A 24,488-nucleotide genomic window follows, 5' to 3' on the forward strand; every position below is an offset into this window, starting at 1 on the left:
ATGAAATGCAGCCATACGTACATCTGGCTGTATATTTTGCGATCTCCAGAAATGTATGTAGGGCTACGCTTTCAGAATGAGCCTGTGTTGAAGTAATGGCAAGTAATGGACTGAATTTAAGAAATTCTTGTCATGGTGAGATGAAAAATAACTCGTAACTTGTAAGTGTTGTGGTTTGTTTGGATAGATTTGAAAACACACTCATGACTTTAAATACAAATGAGCTGCTGTTTCCTGCTCCTTACCTGTGCCTCTGTTACTTCGGGAACAAAAAACAAAACATTTGATAGAAAAACTTACTAATAAATTAAAGATTAAAGTTTAAAGGGCAAAATATGAATATGAAATTTGAAGTAAAAAAAAAAAGCTGATAGTGTTTTCCTGTAAATTGTTCTGCAGTAATCTTAAGTAATATTTAGATTAAAGATAAAATATTTAAAGATATTTAAAAATGATGGGGCTTTACAGAATATTGGTAAAATTTTCATTTAAGAACAACCATAATTTTGAAAGTTTTAATGAGCTTTATAACTTTATTTTAATTTTACACCCCCCCTAGTTGGACTAAGCTGCATTTAAGTGAGTTCCTTGATGCTGCGTCTCAGGAATATTACCGTCTTGGAAATGAAGCTCTTGGTTTGGAGAGATTCAATAAGTCCAACAGGTAATTTGTACTGCAGGGAATATGTAGCCATAAATCTCATACTTCAGATTTTAATTGCAATATTAGTTTATGTGAATATAAACATAGAGATATACAATAGCCAACATTTAAAGTAAATCAAATCCTCACTTTATGTTGTCCTAAAAATACTGAACATAACTAATTCTTGTCTAAGAACCATCTTGATGCATTTTAAATGTTGACCTCTGTACTTCAAAATATAATTAAGTCTAAGAGATAAATGTTGAGAACTAAATAGAGTTTAAAAATGACCTCTGTTTTTTTGCACATTTTTCAGGGCTGTTGTCAAAATTGCTGTTATTTACTCTCTTCCTGTTTATAAAATGCTGTCTGAAGTTGGCTTTGGCTTTACTGAGATCAACAGGTTCCTTAACAGAGCACATCACATAGCCTATATACTTGAAGACAACAATTACTCTAACGGGTAAGAAACTTAAAACATGTGGCGCTTATGTTTATTTTTGTTGAATTTGACACAGTGGGGGAAATAAGTTGTAAACACGTCACCATTTTTTTTTCTTCAGAAAACGTATTTCTAAAAGTACTGTTGAAATTTTCATAGGATGTTGGCAACAACAATGATACACATATGAAAAGAAAACAAATCTAAACAGAGTGCAAATTAAGTTCTGCGTAATAAAATGAAATGACACAGGCATAAAGTATTGAACACATGAAGGAAGGGAGGTGTAGTGCGGCAGGGAAAGCCAAGTCAGCAGCTGAAATCTATCAGTAGTACTTTAGCAACTCTCTGCTCTTCATCATTGTAAATTAATATCAGCTGTTTCAGTCTAACATCTACATGATCAGGGTGATAATGAGGAAACCAGAGTGGACATTTCAGCAAGACAATGATCCAAAGACAGGCATGGAAATTCTCAATGGTTTCAGAGAAAGAAAACCAAGCTGTAGAATGGCTCAGACAATCACCTGAACTGAATCCAATAGAAAATACAAAGTAAAGATCAGATTTGAAAGATGAGACCCACAGTACTATCAAGATTTTTACACTCGGTTGAAAAACTTTCACCTGAGCAACTTTATTCTCCATATGAGAGGCGTCTTTAAGCTGTAAGTATTTTACTTTAAGTATAAAGTGTTGAATACATTTCAGTAGTTCAGCACTTTCTTCTTGTGTCATTTCATTATTATTGCGCATAACCATTTTTTCAGATTTTGTTTTATTTTTATGTTTGTATTGTTTGGGTTTTTACCAAAATCTGGTTCAATTCATTGTCAACAGCTCCTTTAGAAATATTATTCCCTGGAAAAAAACATGGCATGTTAAATACCATATCATCCATATCATGCAATCCAACCCAATGTGAAAGCACCCTAAATCTGTCTCTGCTGGACCTGAACTTCCTCCCTTTCCAACTGAATCATGAACTTTCTCTTTGAGAGACCTCATACTGGCCGGGTCAGAAACTGTGTTTCCAGCACCACCACACTGATCACAGAAGCCCCCCAGGCCTGTGTACTCAATCTGTTGATCTGTTTGTTTTGCTGACTAACGACTGTGAAGGAATGCACCACATCACCATTTTGACACAAGTGTGGTTGGGTCATTACAGCAAAGTTAACAAGTCAACATAGGGCCCACATTTTATGTTACAACTGTTGTTAACATTTCAACAAATGTTACGTGGTTCAAACAACGGATCTGCCACAGAGCAACTACAGTTTTGGAAAACACCACATGTCACTACATGATTCTTTTCCCAAATAATGCATCCTACTAGGGTGTTTCAGCTGCAAGTTTTGTCAATGTTTGGGAAACACATCCCTGTTCAACACTATCTTCATAGCAACTACTCCTTGGTACTTTGCCTTGTCTCTTATTTTATGCACTCCCAGTCACTCTTTATTTTAAGGTTCAATTCTTGCCATTAACAAACCATTAACTTGGTAAGTTAGTAGTCACTTTTAAGTATTAGAGTTAGGGATATGCAATATGATCATGCAGAATATCAAACCACCAGGAAGAGATGAATTTTTTCCCTCTCCATATGCACCAGACGCTTTCTTATGAACATTTAATTATTTTCTTTTCGGTTTCCCTTTATTAATCAAGTGTCGTCACAGCAGAATGAATCGCCAATTTAACCAGCATATGTTTTACACACCCTTCCAACTGCAACCCATCACCGTGAAACACCCATAAACTCTCATTTACACACACAAACACTACGGACAATTTAGCTTGTCCAATTCACCTATAGCGCATGTCTTTGGACTGTGGGGGAAACCGAAGCACCCGGAGGAAACCCACGCGAACAAAGGGAGAACATGCAGACTCCACACAGAAATACCAACTGACCCAGTCTTGGCTCGAACCAGTGACCTTCTTGCTGTGAGGCGACAGTGCTACCTACTGCACCTACATGCCAACCTTTCTTTTAAACCCAAGTTAAAACATTTTGCAATTGGAGCTTGCTTCACACTGGTGAGTGGGCATGACAAACCACCTGTAGGAAACGCTTTCTTTCCTTTTCACTCTCTATTTGCACCAGACACTTTCCTACAGACAGTTACAGTGAATCAATAAAAAGGTATGATAAAACTGCTAAACTAACTTTGATTTGCTATAGCGTCTATATATTGCTGCTCCTTGGGGATTTGAAGGGCTTCATTTATCCTCATAAGTATGTATAATGTATTACAAATAGACACACAAATGAGGATAAAAAAATCACTTCAAATCAAATTTTATGGTGTAAATGTACTTTATAAGAACTAATAAACAGCCAGACTTTATAAATAGGCATGCTAAGTAGTCCTGCCAGTACATAATAATAATAAAGATAAATAATAAAGCGACTCTGTCTCTGACTCTAGTTTGTCAATTTTTAAATTGTGTTAAATAAATGTGTGTTTTGTTTTAGTGTTTACAAATATTACATTTTGATGTTCTTTGTCCTGCAGGAAGACCCTTTTTGAGGAAATCATTCGGTTTAGTATAAATGTGATAGGTGATGTCATTAAAAAGGAGAAAAGCCGTTATAAAGATAATCAGCTGCTATTGCCTTTACGGTAAGTGGATGTAAACTTAAATATGAAAACAATTTTCAACTTGAAAACTTACTTTAGTTTTTTTTTTTTAGATGAAACTGCAATTAAATTGCAAGTCTTTGATACTTTGCTCTAGAAAAGTAGTGCTCTACTTTCTGTATGTAATACAAATATGATCATCCGCTCTATTTTCATCCTTTTGTTTGATATAGAGTTATTAAGGTAGTGGTCCAGAGTTTGTGGTACTTTTCTCCCTACCGCAGATATAGAAATGAGACTGAATTGAAGCAAATAGAAAGGTAAGACATGTCTTTTTATCCCTTTTAATGTTCATATATCCACTGTGAAGAGCTTGGAAATCTAGTAAAGTCACTTTCAGTTAATTATATTGACAGTGTGCCAGAAAACACTCAAAAACAGAAGCGTTTAGCAAATATTTGCTTATTAGTATGTTCAAAAAACAACATCTTCTGCTGATTTACTCACCTGTAAGCATTCTGTTCTCTGCATTACTTTTACAGCATTCTTCACAGCATGTCATGGATTTTTTCTTATGTTTGTGGGTATTTAATTGACTGTCCATGCCCTTTATTTCTTGATGTTTCTCTGCATTTCTTTAGCAAATCCTTACCCTTTTAGGTGACACTTTAATTAAAGGAGAGTTCGTAAGACTGTCATGACACCCTTATTATCATGAATGATATGTTGTGTAGGAAATGTGCATGCTTAAGACAACTATCATTAAGTGTCATTTGCTTAATTGTGCAATTTTTAATGCAAAGATGCTTGTCGTTGTGATCTCTTTAAGACAATTGACATAGATTGTACATCATAACTTGTCTTTGCTTTTGTCATGACAACTTGACATCACTATTGTACCATAAGTGATAAATCTGTCATAAACATGATTGTCATGAAGCCATTATAATCATCATAAATATTTTCAGATTAGTTTTTTTCAGTGGAACAAACAACTGAATTTGCCATTAAACAAGTGTCAATACTCAAAAAATTGTATAACACTGTCACACAGTAATATTTAATGACATTTTAATGACAAATTCAATTTGTATCACTGTAGTTGAGGTAAAGAAAAAAATAAATGACACTGTTTTAGAATTCATGACACAATTATACTGGCTTCATTACAATCATGTTTATGACAGATTTATGACAAGTAATGTTAATAGGACACTAAGACACTGACAGGTTTTGTTGTCTCGATAATGTCAAGATATATTTGAATAATATTTTGCAGTGAATGGAATCATACGAAGAGCATCATCATTAATGAGTTGATGAAGAGCGAAGCGTTTACTCGAGAGGAGCTTGAAGAAACACCAAAGTAAGTGAAAAAAATCGAGGCCTGTGTTACAATCGGTATAGTTGCTATACCCCAAAAAAAAAGCACACAGCAGTTATTCGTGAAGATGTAAAACAAACACATGTACACATGCAAACACACACACGCTTATACACACACAGAGAAGTAGAAGGATTTAAGTCAGCTGAACCAAAAGAAAGAAGGGGTTGAAATCAAATCGTAAACATGTGAAATAAGTTCTGATCAGAGATGTTTAAACAAATCCTTTACTCAAGTAGGAGTACAGATACTCATGTTTAAACGACTCTGGAAAAAGTTGAAGTACTGACTACATTTTTGTACTCCAGTAAAAGTAAAAAAGTATGGCATCAAAAATGTACGTAAGTAAAAAGTAGCCATTACTACTACGTTTTAAATTCCCTGGGTAGGCAAATATCAGGTTTCCCCCACAGTCCAAAGACATGCAGTATGGGTGAATAGATAAACTCAATTGGCCCTAGTTTATAAGTGCATGTGTGAATGCGAAAGTGTATAGGTTTTTTTCGACATCCACTGCTTAAACCATATGCTGGAATAACTGGTGGTTCATTCTGCTGTGGCGACCCCTGATAAATCAGGGACTAAGCTGGAGGATAGTGAGGATAGGTAGGTAAATAGACCTCACATCCTATTGATGCATTAATATAAAATAACTTACATTTTTAAATTTGTACGTAAAATTGTTGATGCCAATTTTATGAAAGTAGCCAAGCAGCATCACTCTCTGCAATATGGCACCAACATAACTCAAAAAGTCAGCTTATGTATCATCCTCATCATATAAAACTAACTACGATCTCCAAAATGTGCATGATCTTTTATTCACATGATAAATTCAGGATCTTTTGCGTTATATTTTTTTTCATAAATTGCTTAACTGAAGATTAATATACCTAAATGTAAAAGCATATAGTCAATAAAAACTCAGCATAAAAAATAGCATAAATTCTTTATTTGGAAGTATGAACTCATCGGAAATGAAGGAAATAAATCTCAATGCATGTAGTTTTTAATATATATTGGATTGTTTTAGAATTAAATGTACAAATCTTTACAAAAAAGCACTTTTTTCGCGGTATCAGACTGAAAGACCAGAGAAATCCCATGCAGTATGATCGGAAATGGACAAAAGACTCCAACCTTAAGCATTTAAATGGCATATTTTTGAACTGGAATGTGTCTCTCTTGTTTACCTGTGATCTGATCAAGCAAAATGTGTCTTATAACCAAACAAGGCTGCATCAGTCAAGTTAAATTTGCTGTCTCCCTCTGTCTAATCTGCATAGACATCCTTGCCTTTCTATTAGTAATCTTCATAAACTAGCCCACGTACGGTGCAAGATAGCCTTGATTAAATAAAAAGCCGCGCTGCAGCACGCAGGTGCACAATGACGAAAATAGATTGACTTCATCAAAAAGGCACTTAAATAATGCCACCAAACACATGAAAACTAAAGTAACGAACCCGATTTAAAAATGTAAACAGCAGAAAGTACAAATATTTGCGTAAAAATGAACAAATTACAAAGTTGTCCGAAAAATAAGTAGTGGAGTGAAGTACTGATACTGGAAAAATCTACAGTTACAGAGTATTTGTTACTTCCCATCTCTGGTTCTGATCAAGCTTTCCTGTTAATTTTTGTTGAAGTTTATAGTTTGAACATTTCCTAAAAAAGTTGTCTTGTCTTTGATAATGTATAGGCATATACAATTGGTAAAATAAGTACTGAACATGTCATGATTTTTCCTGCGTAATATATTTCTAAAGGAGCTGTTGACATGAAATTAACCCAGATTTTGGTAAAAATCCAAGCAAATAAACCAACCCCCAACACCCCAAATTTCCAAGTACTGGGTTGCGACTGAAAGGGCATCCGCTGTGTAAATATATGCCGGAATAGTTGCCGGTTCATTCTGCTGTGGTCATCACTAATAAACTAGGGACTAAGCCAAAGGAAAATAACTGAATATTTTGGATTCCCTAAAAAAAACAACAGTTCTTCAGTGACGACCCTGCCAAACCAGTTTTTTTTGTAAGAGTTGATGTTCATCTTTTGGTTGAATGTGATCAGCTTTGTTTGATCTTTTTGAAAGGGAATTCATATCTGACTAGCTCTTGTTTTTTTTTCTTATATCCCTAAAGCAACTTCGTTCAAGCCATTCGTGTGATCCTGGAGAAACTGAAGCAGCGGACTGACCTGGCTGAAGGCTTTGATAAATTGATTGATCCAACTATTATGTAAGATTCAGCTATTTCTTTAATAGTTTTGACGCCACATCTGCTAAATGTAAAAAAATAAATACTGTTTTTTATCGCAATTAGCATTGATCAACAATCTAGATAATCTCTTCACAATTTATGTACTTATTTTTTCCCTCAGGGGCTTGAAAAAATCAATGCGTGACACAAACAGAAGTTTACGGGATATGTGGGATCTACTGTTGGAATAATCTCTGTGAATGGAAAGCCAGGATTGCGACCGCAGTCAATATGCAGGATTATATCAGCTATGTATAAGCAAGATGCAAGATGGTGTTTTTGAGATTGAGATTCTGAAAGTATACTAGCATACTTAGAAAATGCTGGGAAAAAGCTCACTTTTTAAACATGCGTTTTCCATTATGATACTTTGTTCTTTCACAACAGCAACCACAAAAACAGTTCACAGATTATTCATGAAAAATTCTTAGCACATTAATAAATGAAAATGAAATGAAAATATCTTCATGGTTCAGATCTGTTTTCTTGAATTATCTAGCAAGGAAAGTTTATTTGTATAGCACATTTCATACACAATGGTAATTAAAGTGCTTTACATATACAGGAATAAAAGAGACAAGAATGAGAAAATAAAAATGACTAAAATAACAAAAAATATTAAAAAACCGGTGTTTTGAGTGTGGATTTGAATGCACATCTGATCATTTATGTAAGCTGATTGCAGCAGTGGTGGGCGCAGTAGCTGTACGCGGATTCACCCTGCTTTTACTGAACTCTTGGCATTTCTAATTTACTTGAATCTAATGATCTGAGTGATCTGTAAGGTGTTTATTCAGTGAGCATATCTGTATGGTATTGAAGTCCTAGGCCATGTAGTGATTTTTAGACAAGTATTAATACTTTAAAATCTGAATGTAACTGGGAGACAATGTAAAGACCTGACAGGTGTGATGTGCTCTGATTTTCTGCTTCTGGTCAGAATCCTGGCAGCAGCATTCTGGATGAGCTGCAACTGTCTGACTGCCTTTTTGAGAAGGCCAGTGAGGAGTACATTACAGTAATCCGCCCTGCTGGTCATAAAAGCATGAACAAGTGTCTTTAAGTCCTCACTGGAAACAAAGCATCAAACTCTTGCTATGTTTTTGAGATGATAGGATGCTGATTTAGTGCTTTGACATGACTATTGAAACTCAGAGCTGATTCCAGAATCACAACAATATTCTTGGCCTTATTTTTTTGTAGTTTGACCCTCAGAGCCAAGGTGCGCATTCAGTTTGAGAACCTAATTTCTTTTCCCAAATGCAGTTTTCTCTTTGTTTAACTGAAGCACATATGTTAATCAATCAATCAATCAATCAATCAATCAATCAATCAATCAATCAATCAATCAATCAATCAATCAATCAATCAATCAATCAATCAATCAATCAATCAATCAATCAATCAACCAATCAATCAATCTTAAACTTGGCTTTAAAAATGGTTAATTTCATTATTTTGGCAGAGGGTGTCAATGGGGCTGTAGTAATTAGGCAATATGGCTAAGTAGAGTGTCATCAGCATAGCTGTGGTAGGAGATTTGGTTCTTTTTCCTTATTTGGCTCAGTGGGAGTATATAAAGGTTTAACAGGAGAGGTGCCAGAATTGATCCTTGTGGGACTCTAGCAATCAGTAAACAAAAACAAAAATAATGATCATCCTCTAAATTTGTTCCACTCACATTTGTTGATTTTTCTCTTCTGGTATATTAACATGTTCATTTAAAAGGACTTAATATTCTGACGTTTGCACCTTTTTTTTTTTGCATTTGAAGGTTCTGAAACCTAAATTACTCATCACATAATAAACATAAATATTATACATAAATCATAAATGTGTCTATATATCTTTATTTAATAAAACTGATCAATTCTATAAAATAGGTATGTATTGCTAAAAAAAAATCCAGTGACCATGTCAAAATTAACCATTTTATATTAAAAATATTATTAATTAGATGGAACTTAAGAATTCTTAATGCAGTTTCAGTTCTGTTTACAATGTTTACAAAAATACAATGCTATAATAACAACATTGAAACTGCTGTGGAAAAGGAGGGTTTTGCTCTTTAATGCCTTAAATCTGCTGTTGGCTAAATATTGATTTTGACAAACACAAACATGGACTTTCAGATCTGGTCAAATGGACTGATCCTGTGTCCGGCATTCAAATAAAATGGCTAGATTTTATTCCTTGAACGAATCATGCATCAGTTCTTAAAGTCTGAAATTGTAAAAAGAAATCCTAATTACAGTCAAATAGTCATCCAGTATCCATGCGTGTGCTGTACCTCCGTGATCTGCTCAAACTGGTCTTGTGAACTCTCTTAGTTCCATTAATGATGTGCTTCAGAAAAATGGTTTTATTTCAGAAAATCTGATACAGGAGCTTTCCGTTTATATTGTCGCAGACTTTTAACACAGGCAGGGGAATGCAAACTCAGACCCTTTTAATATAATGTTCCCTGTGTTTTGTACTGTGCAAAAACATCCACAACCAAAATATTTATCTGCTGAACGAGATAAAACATGTCCTGAGGTGGTCTGGGATTATTTGGAGAGCTCAAATAAACTATATATCTACCTATTGAAGCAGTTCATAATTGTATGTGTTGTTGTTTTTTCGGTACTTTAAATTCCCCCTAACCTATTCTTGACAAGCCAAACATGACTTTATTCCAGTGTTAGATGCTTTCTTCTGCTTCTGTCTTCCTCATACAACATGTCCGCCTGCCACTTGAAAATTTGGAGGAGACATGCAGCAAGAAAGAGTTGTTCTGTGTGAACGTGTACTAATAGTGTTAATTGCGAGTAGGCAATAGAGTAAAATAAATGAAAAAGGTTTTTAAGAGTTTACTTAGGTTTGTTCCCTATAAAAATTCTAAAGTTCTTTATTCATTTATTTTACTGTGAAAGTAAAGTTGCTTTACTTTTATTGCTCATTGTACTATATAGTTAGTGTTCTGTTTTATATTAAATAGTTTTGTGCTGTTTTTTATGTTTAATCTATTTTATTTTCTTCTTCCCATTTTTATCAAAAATGACTTTAATATCAAGTTTGTCTGTTAACAATTTTTTTTTACAAAAAAATTGCATATTAATAATAAAATTTAATGTTTGTTTGTAACAATGTGTAAATTACCAGAACCTTTTTGAAATCCCTTAATGTTTTTGTTATCTCTTTATGTGTGATTCTCTAATTTTTCTGTTTGTTTATCTTGATAACGCAATTCATTCTAATAATTTGTAAATATTGCAGTCTTAATTATGACAGTATTAACAGAGTAACATTTTTCATATATATATATATATATATATATATATATATATATATATATATATATATATATATATATATATATATACAGTCAGAATTATTAGAATTAATATTTTTTAATATTTCCCAAATTATGTTTAACAGAGCGAGGAAAATTTTACAGTATGTCTGATAATATTTTTTCTTCTGGAGAAAGTCTTATTTGTTTTATTTTGGTCAGTTTTTAACTTTTTAAACACCATTTTAAGGCCAATATTATTAGCCCCTTTAGGCTAATTGTTTTCTCGATAGTACAGAACAAACCATCATTATACCATAACTTGCCTAATTACCCTAACCTGCCTAGTTAACCTAATTAACCTAGTTAAGCCTTTAAATGTCACTTTAAGCTGTATAGAAGTGTCTTGAAAAATATCTAGTCAAATATTATTTACTGTCATTATGGCAAGGATAAAATAAATCAGTTGTAAGAAATGAATTAATAAAACTGTTTAGAAAAGTGTTAAAAAAATCTTCTCTCTGTTAAACTGAAATTGGGGATAAAAATAAACGGGCTAACAATTCAGGGAGCTAATAATTCAACTGTATATAGTTTTGTAAGTTTATAAAGTTTTTGCAGTTTTTCAAGTAAGAACTAATGGATCAAACACTCAAATATTAAACAGTAAATGTTTAATCCAAGCAGTTCACTCCTCTGCTCTTCTGCTCCGCTCAGTAAACAGTTGACCATGAAATAACCGATATAAGCAAGAGTCAGATGATTTTAAATGAGCATTCAGACTTGCAGATCAAAGAGTAAGTGTGCTTTTTTTCTGTGTGTTCAGAAATATTCAGTATAAAGTAAACACCCACTGGTTTAGTTATTCGTAATCCTGATTGTAATGTAAAGTGTTTAGACCTTTTGTTTTTCCACTCAGCATAAAACAGAAACATGAAGATTTTGGCTGTCATAACTGCGTTTCTCTGCTGCTGTGGTATGGTAAAACTGAACATGTGCAACAATTTAACCGTAGTTTTAAACATGTGGAAAAAAACACAAAAACAAAAAAACAATAAATCTGTAATCATTTATTATTGTGTCTGTTGTGAAGGTGTGCAGATCTCTGAACAGTCGAGTGACTTGGAACAGCAAATCCTCAACTCTGGGACTGTGGTGTTTTTAGACTTTGTGAAAAAAGTCAAATATGCTACAGAGAAATTAAAACAAGATGATCAGTTCACAAAATCCAAGTAAGATTAGCTCTGGTTTACAGTATGTGCTGCTAGTGGATTGTATGGCTTGTGTGTTGTGTTTTTATATTTTGTTTAATTTAATTATGTTCTGTTCTATATTGTGTTATGTTATTTTGTTTTGTATGTTTTGTTATGTTATCTGATCTGTTATCTGTTATGTCTTGTAAACTGTTCGATTATATTATGCTACCTTATCTTATGCTATATACATCTACGTTATCTGTTAAGTTACATTCTGTTACATGACATTCTTCTACATTACATTCTGTTACCTTAAGTTTGTTTTGTTCTGCTACATTGTTACATTATATTCTGCTACATCACACTATGTTCTGTTACGTTATATTGTTATGATATGTTCTGTTACATTATGTTCTGTTACATTAACTTCTTTTCTGTTACTTTCTGTTAAAATACGTGCTGTTACATTAAGTTATATTCGGTTACATTGTTACATCATGTTTAGTTATATGTGCTATGTATCGAATTACATTCTGTTTCATTTTAATGTTACATTACGTTCTGTTCTGTTATATTACGTTAAGTTCTGTTCTGTTACATTATATTCTGTTACATTATATTGTTACGTTACGTTGTTACATTCTGTTTTGTTAGGTTGTTACATTCTGTTACGTTACATTGTTGCATTCTGTTACATTACGTTGTTACATTAAGTTCTGTTTCATTACATTCTGTTGAATTCTGTTCTGTTACATGACGTTGTCACATTTTGTTACATTACTTTCCGTTACATTCTGTTCCATTGTTATGTTCTGTTTCATTACGTTGTTACATTCTGTTCGGTTACATTATATTGTTGTTACATTACATCTATTCTGTTCTGTTCTGTTCTGTTACATTTTGTTACATTACGTTCTGTTACATTGTTACGTTCTGTTACATTGTTATGTTATGCTCTTACATTACGTTCTATTACTTTGTTTAGTTCCACTGCATACTATAATGTTACGTTCTGTTGCTTTATGCTGTTACATAGCATTCTGTTACAATAGATTCTGTCATGTACGAAATACTGTTACATTATGCTAAGTTCTGTTACATTGTTACATTCCATTACATGTCGTTCTGTTACTTTGTTTAGTTACATTGCATTCTATAATGTTACGTTCTATTACTTTATGCTCTGTTACATTGGGTTCTGTTTCTTTGTTATGTTCTGTTATGTTATGCCCTGTTACGTTCTATTACGTTACATTCTTTTACATTATGTTCTGTTATATTACGTTGTTATGTTTTGTTACATTACGTTCTCTTCTATTATATTCTGTTCTGTTAAGTAACGTTTTGTTACATTATGTTCAGTTACATTACGTTCTGTTTTGTTACGGTCTACTCTATTATGTTCTGTTCTGTTACCTTACATTTGTTACATTACATTCTGTTGCATTACATTCTGTTACATTAAGTTTTGTTCTGTTTCATTACATTCTGTTCTATTACATTACATTTGTTTTGTCTCATTCTGTTCCATTACATTCTGTTACATTAAGTTGTTACTTTTTGTTACGTTCTGTTATGTTACAATCTGTTTGGTTACGATACATTCTGTTACATTACGTTCTTTTACGTCACGCTCTGTTCTGTTCTATTAAGTTAAATTATGTTTGTTACATTCTGGTCTTTTCTATTACGTTACATACTGTTCTGTTACATTATGTTCTGTTACGATACATTCTGTTCTATTACATCACTTTCTTTTACGTTTTGTTCTGTTATGTTGTGTTACATTACATTCTGTTATGTTCTATTACGTTACATACTGTTCTGTTACATTAAATTGTTACATTATGTTCTGTTACGTTACGTTTTATTCTGTTATGTTATGTTCTGTTACATTAGGTTCTGTTATGTTCTTTTCTGTTCTGTTATGTTAGATTTGGTTACATTACATTCTGTTACATTAAGTTCTGTTCTGTCGAGTTACAATCTGCTAAGCTCTGTTGTTGCGCTACATTTGTTGTGTCTCATTCTGTTACTTTACATTCTGCTACATTAAGTTTTAACTTTTTGTTGCATTCTGTTTTGATACATTACATTCTGTTACAGTACGTTCTGTTCTGTTCTATTACGTAACATTCTTTTACGTTACATTCTGTTCCATTATGTTCTGTTAAGTTACATTCTGTTCTGTTATGTACATTCTGGTCTGTTGCATTATGTTCTGTTACATTACGTTCTGTTATGTTACATTTTGTTCTGTTATGTTGTTATGTTCTGTCTGTTGCTTTCTTTCCTGTGACGTTACATTTTGTTACATTACGTTTAATTACATTACATTACATTCTGATACATTGTTATATTCTGTTACATTGTTATGTTACGTTCTGTTACTTTACGTTTAATTACATTGCATTCTATACTGTTACTATAATGTTATGTCACTTTATGCTCTGCTACAATGCGTTCTGTTATAATACTTTCTGTTAAGTTACTTTGTTACATTGTGGTACATTACATTCTGTTCTTTTATGTTCTGTTACATTACATTCTGCTCTGTTACATTACGATCCGTTATATTGTTAAGTTCTGTTCCATTCTTTTACAATGTTACATTCTATTACATTGCGTTCTGTTACTTTACGTTCAGTTACATTGCATTCTATAATGTTACGTTCTGTTACTTTATGCTCTACTACATTGGGTTCTGTTACTTTGTTACTTTCTGTTATGTTATAGTCTGTTACGTTACTTTCTTTTTTTGTTACATTACGTTCCGTTACATCATGTTCTGTTATGTTATGTTGTCATATTCTATTATGTAACATTTTGTTATTTTAAGTTCTCATAAGCTCTGTTCTATTATGTTACATTATTTTACAATATGTTCTGTTACGTTACATTCTGTTATGTTAAGTTATGTTCTATTTTGTTCTGTTCTGTTCTGTTACTTTACATTACGTTCTGTTGCATTCTTACGTTCTGTTACATTGTTATGTAATGCTTTATTGCATTTTGTTCTGTCACTTTACATTTAGTTACATTGCATTCTATAAAGTTACGTTCTGTTATAAAGTTACGTAAAGTATGCTCTGTTACATTGCGATCTGTTATGTTACTTTGTTACGTTCTGTTACGTTGTGCTTTGTTCTGTTCTGTTACAATACATTCTGTTACATCATGTTCTATTCTGTTATGCTATGTTTTGTTACGTACAATTTTGTTACATTACATTCTGCTACATTTTTACGTTCGGTTACATTGTTATATTGCATTCTATTACATTACGTTGTGTCACTTTACATTTAGCTAATTACATTCTATAATGTTACGTTCTTTTACTTTATGCTCTGTTACATTGGGTTCTGTTACTTTGTTATGTTTATTATGTTATGCTCTGTTACGTTATGTTACATTACATTCTGTTTTTTGTTACTTTGCATTCTGTTACATTATGTTCTGTTATGTTGTCACAATCTATTACGTTACATTCTTTTGCGTTCTGTTAAATTACGTTACATTCTGTTACATTATGTTTATGTTACATTCTTACATTCTATTATATTACGCTGTATTACTTTACATTCAGTTACATTGCATTCTATAATGTTATGTTTTGTTACTTCGTTATGTTCTGTTACTCTGTTACGTTATGTTACATTACGTTCTGTTTTTGTTACATTGCATTCTGTTACAGTACGTTCTGTTACGTTACATTTTGTTATGTTGTTACGTTCTTTTGTGTTAGATTCTGTGTTGTTATGTTCAATTATGTTACATTTTATTACATTACGTTCTGTTACATTATGTTACGTTCTATTATGTTACATTCTGTTACTTGACGCTCCGTTACATTACATTCTGTTAAGTTACATTCTGTTAAGTTGCTTTCTGTTTTGTTACAATCTGCTACACTATGCTCTGTTATGTTCTGTTCATTCATTCATTCATTCATTCATTCATTCATTCATTCATTTATTCATTCATTTTTCTTTCAGCTTAGTCCCTTTAATTAATTTGTGGTCACCACAGCGAAACGAACCGCCAACTTATCCAGCATATGTTTTTATGCAACAGATGCCCTTCGTTTTGCTAAATTATGTTGTTATTATGTTATGTTGCAGGATTACATTCCAAGGGTACATGAAAGCCTTAAGATTGTCTGCAGAAGAAATGAGTAATCCTGAAAGTGCTGGAGGGAGCCATGGGAATTCAGATATACCAATACAGTAAGTTCACTGGGCACCACCAAGTTACAAAACATTTGTTTCAAAACATTCCAGTTGTGGAAACAAAATATTCTCTTTAATAATGCTTAATCATTCCCCACACAGTCTATTTTGTTCTTGATGTGAATGTGTTAAACTTTGTTAAATTAACCAATGCATTTATCAAGTTCTTCTTTTGTGATTTAAGAATAAATATTTAAATAGCCTATTTCTTATTTCACAGGAGATTTTTTACAGCGGCTGTTGTTACATTCGGGCAAATGACCAGAGATGTCTTTGACAGGTTTTTCTCTCCGTAAGAGCTTTACTATGTTTACACTTTTTATGAAAGTATAGGATTGTTGTTTCTGACCAGTTCTCTGTAACCCATGACTAATAAATTACCCATGAATGTGCTTTTTTACTACAGGTATTTCAAAATTTACAGGGAGACACTAAAAAAAGAGACAATAAGAGACATCTGGAAGTAAGTGTGTGTGTGTATATCGAGAGTGGACAACACAGGTTAAAATGTTGTTTTTTGAGCTAAAAATGATAAACTGCTATTGCACACCTCAGGCTTTGCTTATAACTTTATTTATTTAACTTTATTGTTCATTACAGAGAAGTGGATTCATATTATTTTCCAGGAGCCCCACCGATCAACAATAAACCCATGGAGTTCCTCAGTTACCTTCTGGGAAAAGCGTAAGATCTGATTACGTGGATATTCTGTGCTGTCTTTAAAATATTATCAGCTATTGTAACTGTTTTCAACACATGTATTACGTATTACGTAGAAAAGAAATGAATGACGATCTGTGTCAGAAAAAATTTAAGCAGAATGAACAAAAATGTTCACACAAATTCTGTATAAGATGGCAACGTTCAATAGAACATTATTCCCGTTAATCCACAAAACTGAGTACATTTACAACAGTTTCCTCCTGTAATATACTTTAATGACTTCAAACTTTGAATATCTGTGAAACATGATCTTACTCTTTTAGAATCAGTATGTTGCAGCCTTCAGGATGAGCACATGTACTATTTTGGTGAATATATAGATATATTCATGATCATTTTTTGATGAAATATCTTTTTTTTTCTTTTATTACAAAAAACATTATTATATTAAAAGTAAAGATCATCTTTCTGGAAGATAATTTGGACATTTCAATAACTCCAATAAAAAATGTTTTTATTAGTAATATGAACTGCTAAGATGGCTGTCCCGCGTAGGGCCCACCTGGGCTTTCCCACGTGGGGCCGGCCCACCTGGGGGCCACCTTCGAAATAGTTTTTTCTTTTTAAAATATTTTCCACAAGATGTTTAACAGAGCAAGGAAGTTTTCACAGTATGTCTGATACAATTTTTCTTCTGAAGAAAGTCTTATTTGTTTTATTTCGGCTAGAACAAAAGCAGTTTTAAATATTTTAAAACCCAATTTTAAGGTTAATATTATTAGCCTTAAGCTACTTTAATTTTAGCCACTTTTAAACTTAAAACTACTTAAAACTACTGTACTTAAAAAAAAGTTCAGTTTAAGCTTTCTCAAGCCAGCCTAATGTTTGTCTTGACAAACTTTTTAATCTATTTACCTACTGTTTTTACTGTTAATGTTTTTTGAGCTCTGACAGTGGCATCTATTTTGACTTGCACTTCCCTTCTTTAAGCGTATGGAAAGTTGACGTAAAATATTTTGTCCTCTGACAGGGTGGTGAAATCCCGGATAGTGGGGATAGTTGAAGCTGGTGTTGGGGCCATTGGAAAAATAGATATAAACCACTTTAATGAGATGTAAGAACACTTCCAGATCCGGAACTGTACTGGATCAGTGATTAAAATTCAAATGGATGCAGTTTCTTTTATTATGCTCCAAAATTAAACTACTGAGCTAAAATGCATGCATGAATGTCATTTTGAATTGATTTGTTTCTTTCTCAAAGCATGCAGAGCACTCTGAGTCTGATTAGAAGTAAAGCCTTTGAAATTTCAGTTTTGGAAAAGCAAAAAACGAATAATAGTTTCCTTGTATCATTAAGGTAAGAGCAGTTGTTATCGATTCTAAACTTCAATGCTGTATTAAATCTGATCTCTCATCAAGTATTTGTCTTCTCTCTGTATTTTCCTAGAACTGTTTCTCGACTGATTGTTTTGTCCTGTGATTGTTTTTTTGAAGTGACAGAAAGTAGTACTTTCATGGAAAAACTCTCGGAGTCTGTGGTGTAAGTCCACAATGCAGTGCTGTACTTGTAATTGTTTCTCATCAGTACTGTATATGTATTAAATCTAAATATTGTTGGTCTAGTTTTGTGGAGTGTGATTGAGAATATGAAGCTACATGAAAGCAAATGCTTGTACTTTGTGTGTTACAGGGAGTGGAACAAACTGACTCAGTTAAAAAACCCAAGTGAACAGCGTCATATCATATTAAATCTCGATGTATGGATTACGATTATGGAGTAAGGATGATGTTCAATATTTTGTCAGTTGAACCATGACAATGGGTGTCACGGTGGCACAGTGGGTAGCACAATCACCTCACAGCAAGAAGGTCACTGGTTTAAGCCTCGGCTGTTCAGTTGGCATTTCTGTGTGGAGTTTGCATGTTCTCTCTATGTTTGCGTGCATTTTCTTCAGGTGCAGGGCTTAATTTGTGCCGGAACAAGCATCTCTGAAATCTGATCCGGCACCTAAGTTTACTCCTAAAGGCTGATTTATACTTGTGTTTCAAACGCACGCGTATGCTACGGCGCTGACGCATAGCCCTTCGCCATGGCCGTCGGCGTGGCTGACGTGCACCTCTCAAAAAAATTTAACTACACGTCGCAACGTCGCGTAGCGCAAGCTCTGTGATTGGTCGGCTTGGTAGCTCTGACTAGTCTGGGCGGGACCGAGAGCCGCGTGAATGGTGCGAGCCTGATGGAGCGATTGTTTACAAGTGTGGAGTTCCGTGAAGGAGCTCCGGATGGAAAGTTTTGTTTTGTGTTTACCGCATAGTTAAAGTTATTGCACGTCCACCGCTCAAAATGAGCGAGTTTAAGCCACTTGTACATCCAGGAAGTGTCCAGGAAAGGCAAAACAGCAGCGAAGAAACTCAACACAGAGGAACATTTACACCTCACTGCCAACTAGCGTTTCGGAAGTGTTAATGCAGACCAACAAAGACAGCGCGCAGAAGTAAATGCACAGCTATGCGCGTTGGTTACGTGGGTTACGCCGGTCACTTGACGCAGAAGTATAAACCAGGCTTAAACCCCCCTTCACCTTCGTCAACGATTACCCCCCCCAACCCCCACCACTTTTCACTTTCATATGCGATAACACACACCCTCCGCCACCCTTCACTACCATCTGCTTATCTGTTAACATGCCGAAACCATTACCCCAATTTTGTCCGGGACCTCACAATTTACAAATTAAGTACTGTCCAGCTGCTCCAAAGACATGTGGTATAGGTGAATTGGGTATTGTCTGTGTATGTGTGTAAAATTTCCCAGTGATGGGTTGCAGCTGGAAGGGCATCCGCTGTGTAAAACATATGCTGGATAAGTAGGTTCGTTCCGCTTTGGGGACCCCAGATTAATGAAGGGACTAAGCCAATAAGAGATTGAATGAATGAATGCATGAACTATGACAATTGATACCAACTTATTCTTTTTAACTATATTTTAAATACAATTGATAATCACTCAACTATTCAATCAAATATAGTTGATAATTATCATTAGTCAAAAAGAAACACACTGAAGTAAAGTTGATCTTGCAAAACAGAAAGACTGAAATGTATTCTCTTACAAAATGTAAATAATTTTACAAACAAATGTCCCTTTCCCCCAGAAAATTAGCATTTGCCATCAATACATTAAGCTCATACAAAAGCTCAATCATTTTTGATGAATTGTTCACCACTTCCCTTTTCCCTAAAGTAAATCTCATAATACTTTAGAAATGCAAATCGATAAATGGAATTAAACATGAAACTTATAAGCAGAACGACTGAAACAGTGTTTTCTGTTTAAGTAAATAATCTTTTCAATGTTTAATAGCAGTGGTGTAAAGTAACAAATTACATACTCTGATTACTGTAATCGACACAGAAATTGTACTTTAAGTCATTTTATTAATGTACTTTTACTTTTCCTTGAGTACATTTTAGTGCAGTATCTGTAATTTTACTCCACTTATATCCTTTAACCTGCAGTCACTACTTTATTTTTCGTGTCTATGGGGATTAGAAGTGATTCATGTCCACGTACATAGAAGGTAAATTGCATCATAATGAACAACCTCAGGACATAGCGATTTATAATTGCAGTAAACTGTTTGGAAGCATTAAAAGTGTTCAAAATCTTTACACACATTGACCCACAGACTGATTAGATGCATGTCACTGATGAGAAGATGACGAATGTTTAATCTATGATGACCGAAATGGCCTTAAACACCCAGCAGGCACAAGATGTCAACATGACGTCAGATTGACGTTGTACTCCAACGCCATGGGGATGTTGCATTTTGTTTAAAAATTAAAATCGGGTTGACATCAGAACACAACATCAGGCCAATGTCAATGTCCAACCTAAAATTAACCCAATATCAACGTCTAATGATGTTACATCTTGACGTTGTGTGGACGTTACCACTATGACGTCTATCGGATATTTGATACCTGACGAATAAATGTCAGTATTTGACATAAATATGACATTGGGTTAAGATGTTAGCTCAACGTTGGATTTTGGTCACTTTCCAACAACCTAAAATCAACTAAATATCAACGTTCACTTGCCTCCATTATTGGACATCACAATAACATTATCCTTCGACGCTGGCTAGACATAGAATTTTGGTCACCTGATGTCACAACCTAAATCTAACCTAATATTAACATCTTATGACATTGTGTGACTGCTGGGCAATAACTAAATGCACTACAGAATGTTATGTTTGCACACATCCACAAATTACATGTAAATGCATCAGCTTTTTACTGCGTATTACTCACTACTCACTACTCTTGAGTACTTTTAAAAGAGTTGCTTTTACTCATACTTTGAGTAATATTTACAACAGATACTTTTATTTTATTTGCACTACATTTTTAGGTGAGTAACGGTACTTCTACTTAAAGGGTCACGAAACACCAAAACACATTTTTTGAGCTGTTGACAGTCGTATATGTGTCCCACACTGCTAAAAACACTATTAGGACACCTATATTTCATTAAAAAGTGTAAATTGGTTGTTTTTGCGTTATTTCAAGCAAATTCGTACTTCCGGTTTGAAACGAATTTTTGAAGCTGCGTCACAGTCATGACATAATAGCGTTGTATTCCAGCGTGCAGACTGGGCGTCTGTGCCAGAGTGAGTCTTATTACGTCTTACAGTGTGATGCATCAATGCATGAGTAAGACTTGGTTCAAACCAATCAGCGCGCTCTATTGTGCAACTTCATTAATATTCATTACTGTCAGAGTGTAGACGGCAAAGACGCCACGTTGTGTTGGCAAAACAAGCGTGAAGTGTTGCTTTTATAGTTTGCTGCAGTTAAGTTTTGTTTTCATTTTCTCTCTGTGAGAGCTCAGACTCACGTGTGGATTACAGTGTACTGAGATCCAGATTCGCTTGTAGTCTCCTCTAAATAAAGACGTGGCTCTAGTTGCTGGTGATTGTCCTGTCTCTACAGATTTGGTAAGTGAGCGACCAGTGCTCTTTGTTTATTCAGTTCGTATTTTATTCGTATCAAACAAACTATTGCACCGAGTGCAATAGTTAGCACTAACAGTTACAACCAAACTATAACCTCGTGTTGGATTTTGTGACCGGAATAACACACGCGGCTTTCTGACGCTACCTGCCGTGTGTATTTAAGTTTCCGGGAAATGCTGAGTTTTTTTTTCTCTCATTCGCCGTGCGGTATCAAACATTGCATGAAAAATACACGCTTAGAGCAGCGCCTCGAATCAAATATCACTTTGTCGGGAGGGACATTAATGAATTCCCTGAATGAAAGAGCCAAACTGCAGTTAAAGTCCACCATTTAATAATTTGGCAAATAATTCGACTACAGATGTCCATGTAAACACAGTCACATTGTCCGCTGTGGGTGTGTGTTTTGACTCTGAAATTCAGCGCGCCCAAATAGACACTCCCACACCAAGCCTCTTTTCTTCCTCCGACACTCCCCCCTAAACAGAGCTGGACACGCCCACTTTTCTGACTTTTTCCAAAGTAGAGGTGTGAAAACACCCTGCTGAAACGAGGGGGTTTCATGGCCCTTTAAGTATGATTTTTCAGTATTCTTTCTACCACTGTTCAATAGTCTCTGGGCTCTGTTGAATTATGTTGTTTTATTTTTTTTAATGTCATATTTACAATTTCATTTCTATTTTCTAGTAAGATTAAAGTTGAATTTAAGGATTTTCGTGAAGAAGTAGCTCAGATATATTTCATCCTTGGAACTATAACTCTTGGTTCTGAAAGATTCAAGCGGTTTAACAGGTATCTGTTATTAAACAGTCAAAAGACATTCAATAAATGAAACACATACTAAATGCAAGCACATAAATCATACTTAAAAGGTGCAGTAGGTGAACCACCAAAATGTTAACTGTTAGCATAATATCTTTGAAAACACAGTCCTTTCACTGCCGTTCAAAGCCTTGCCTCCTGACATTATGAACATGCATCTTAAAGACGACAGTAGACAATCTACTAGTTCATGTCATTCGCCAGTTAGAAAACTTTATATGTTTTATAATACTACAATTCTGAATGAAAAACTGTATTATATCCAGCAGGTTTTCTGTTGTGTAGCAAGCAAAACTTGTCATGCTGTGTTCACACCAGACGCGGAACGCGCGGATAAATTGCGATATTCATGCGTAAAAAGCCGTGTGAACTGCGTCACTACGATATCGCGTCGCAGGATGTCTATTCGCGCATTTGCATTGACTTAACATTTAAATCACTCGCGATTAATGCGCGTTCCGCTTCTGGTGTAAACGTAGCATCATACTGTGCAATATTTCATGCATGCAAGGATCGCTTGTCTCACTTGTCTCACTCTTGTCTCACGCGCTTTGTCCTTAAGCGACTACTGTATGCTTAGTGGTTGGTCAGCGAGGTGCAGGAATTACACTTATTACTAAACCAGACTTACATGCTATTTCAGAGTGAATATTCAGAGTAGCATGGTAAGCAATATAGGAAGCGCCTCACAGGCTGTTATTGTTAAAAAATAAACCAATGTGAATACAAAACCAACTTCAGGTCAGTAAAGCAGACTAGGCGGAATAGCGCTATTTGCTTATGTTTTGTTATTGAAGAGCCCCTATTATACATTAAAAAGGGTCATATTTTGGTTTTAAGGGTCTCCAACAACATGCTGATATGCATGCAAGGTCAAAAAAATCTTGCATTGTCCTATAGTATGCATTTATTGTAACCGAATTATTCCAGCCACTCCCATATGAATTGTTCAGCGATTCATTTGTTCCCAAACCTCTCCTTAGTGCGAAGCTAATGTGCGCTGATTAGACCGATGGCAGCTTCTTGCGATTGGACGACAGCGTTCAGCACGAGACAGAGTGAAATGTCCAGCGCGGGTTAAAACAATATTGAAGTAGTCAGAGTGCATATTGTATGTGTGAGCACACCTGCCCACACTCCTGTTTTTCCCTGGAGTCTCCCGTATTTTCAACCACCCCCCAAGTAAAATCCCTGGGTCCCCAGTGCAGTTAAACACCAGTATATTGCTCTATTCTTAACCATAAGTCAAAGCAGTGACTCACATTCAGTATTAATCCACACAGTGGCAAAAGCTAAACGATTTTGAACCTTGACCACCACACGTGTGTAGGAACAGCTGATGGTGGCCATAGCAAAGACAAACAGCAGTAGAACGCGAGCTCACAATTGCATTTAAATTCGTAAAACAAAGCAGCAGGTGTCACGTTTTCAACGTGGCATTAGACACGATATGAGAATATAAAGAGTTATACAGTACCTGACATACCCGATACAGTACAGGTGGTTACAAGTGACTAAACACAATTAAATACGTAAATTGCAAGCTATAGAAAGCAAGGAGGCAACCGTTTTAATCACACTTACCTACGCTTGTGAAATGCAGGTGAAACTGGTTCATGAAGTGTATACTGTAAAGTTCCTGTCGAGCTTTGACAAAGTCCCATACATCAATAGTCTTTTCTGATCCTTCCTTTAACAAATGGCCGTCGAATCCCCCGCACACAGCGCAAGGCTGGGCTATAATTGAATTTAAACGTACTATTCGGCCGTTAGACGTTCTATACAGTATGAATGTGAAAAGTATGAATGGAATTTGGACGTACTACATCCGCCATTTTGCCATGGTCACATGATCTACCTGTGTCAGTTGCGTCGCTTCACTCCCATTTATGAATTCTCTCACGGGGCATCATGGGATATCGCAGCATGCATGGGATGCGCACTTCAGTATCTCC

General features: G+C 34.7%; 2 protein-coding genes across 8 annotated transcripts in view; both read left to right on the forward strand.

Annotated features, from left to right (window-relative positions):
- si:rp71-15k1.1 overlaps positions 1-24,488 on the forward strand; it is a 465,095-nt gene that overhangs the window by 7,106 nt on the left and 433,501 nt on the right. For 2 of the 3 annotated variants that reach the window (XM_087293960.1, NM_001079945.1), the window contains exons 12-18: positions 560-664; positions 963-1,109; positions 3,611-3,718; positions 3,910-3,996; positions 4,956-5,042; positions 7,204-7,299; positions 7,442-7,782. In XM_087293960.1, the coding sequence (XP_087150086.1) occupies positions 560-664; positions 963-1,109; positions 3,611-3,718; positions 3,910-3,996; positions 4,956-5,042; positions 7,204-7,299; positions 7,442-7,511 (700 nt within the window). In that variant the 3' untranslated portion in view covers positions 7,512-7,782. Of the gene's footprint in view, positions 1-559; positions 665-962; positions 1,110-3,610; positions 3,719-3,909; positions 4,853-4,955; positions 5,043-7,203; positions 7,300-7,441; positions 7,783-24,488 lie in introns of those variants that run through there. The other variant, XR_015515749.1, reaches the window with a different exon arrangement.
- si:ch73-15n24.1 overlaps positions 11,212-24,488 on the forward strand; it is a 45,502-nt gene continuing 32,225 nt past the window's right edge. For 3 of the 5 annotated variants that reach the window (XM_087293961.1, XM_087293962.1, XM_087293963.1), the window contains exons 1-12: positions 11,212-11,391; positions 11,514-11,570; positions 11,688-11,826; positions 15,912-16,016; positions 16,240-16,311; positions 16,426-16,482; positions 16,620-16,703; positions 17,713-17,796; positions 17,946-18,041; positions 18,132-18,224; positions 18,375-18,461; positions 22,399-22,503. In XM_087293961.1, coding sequence (XP_087150087.1) covers positions 11,528-11,570; positions 11,688-11,826; positions 15,912-16,016; positions 16,240-16,311; positions 16,426-16,482; positions 16,620-16,703; positions 17,713-17,796; positions 17,946-18,041; positions 18,132-18,224; positions 18,375-18,461; positions 22,399-22,503 — 965 coding nt within the window. In that variant the 5' untranslated portion in view covers positions 11,212-11,391; positions 11,514-11,527. Of the gene's footprint in view, positions 11,392-11,513; positions 11,571-11,687; positions 11,827-15,911; positions 16,017-16,239; positions 16,312-16,425; positions 16,483-16,619; positions 16,704-17,712; positions 18,104-18,131; positions 18,225-18,374; positions 20,114-22,286; positions 22,504-24,488 lie in introns of those variants that run through there. The other 2 variants (XM_087293964.1, NM_001256602.1) reach the window with 2 other exon arrangements.

The sequence above is a fragment of the Danio rerio genome, chromosome 19 (genome assembly GCF_052040795.2).
Source record: "Danio rerio strain M-AB ecotype USA chromosome 19, GRCz13ab, whole genome shotgun sequence".
Lineage (NCBI taxonomy): Eukaryota > Metazoa > Chordata > Actinopteri > Cypriniformes > Danionidae > Danio > Danio rerio.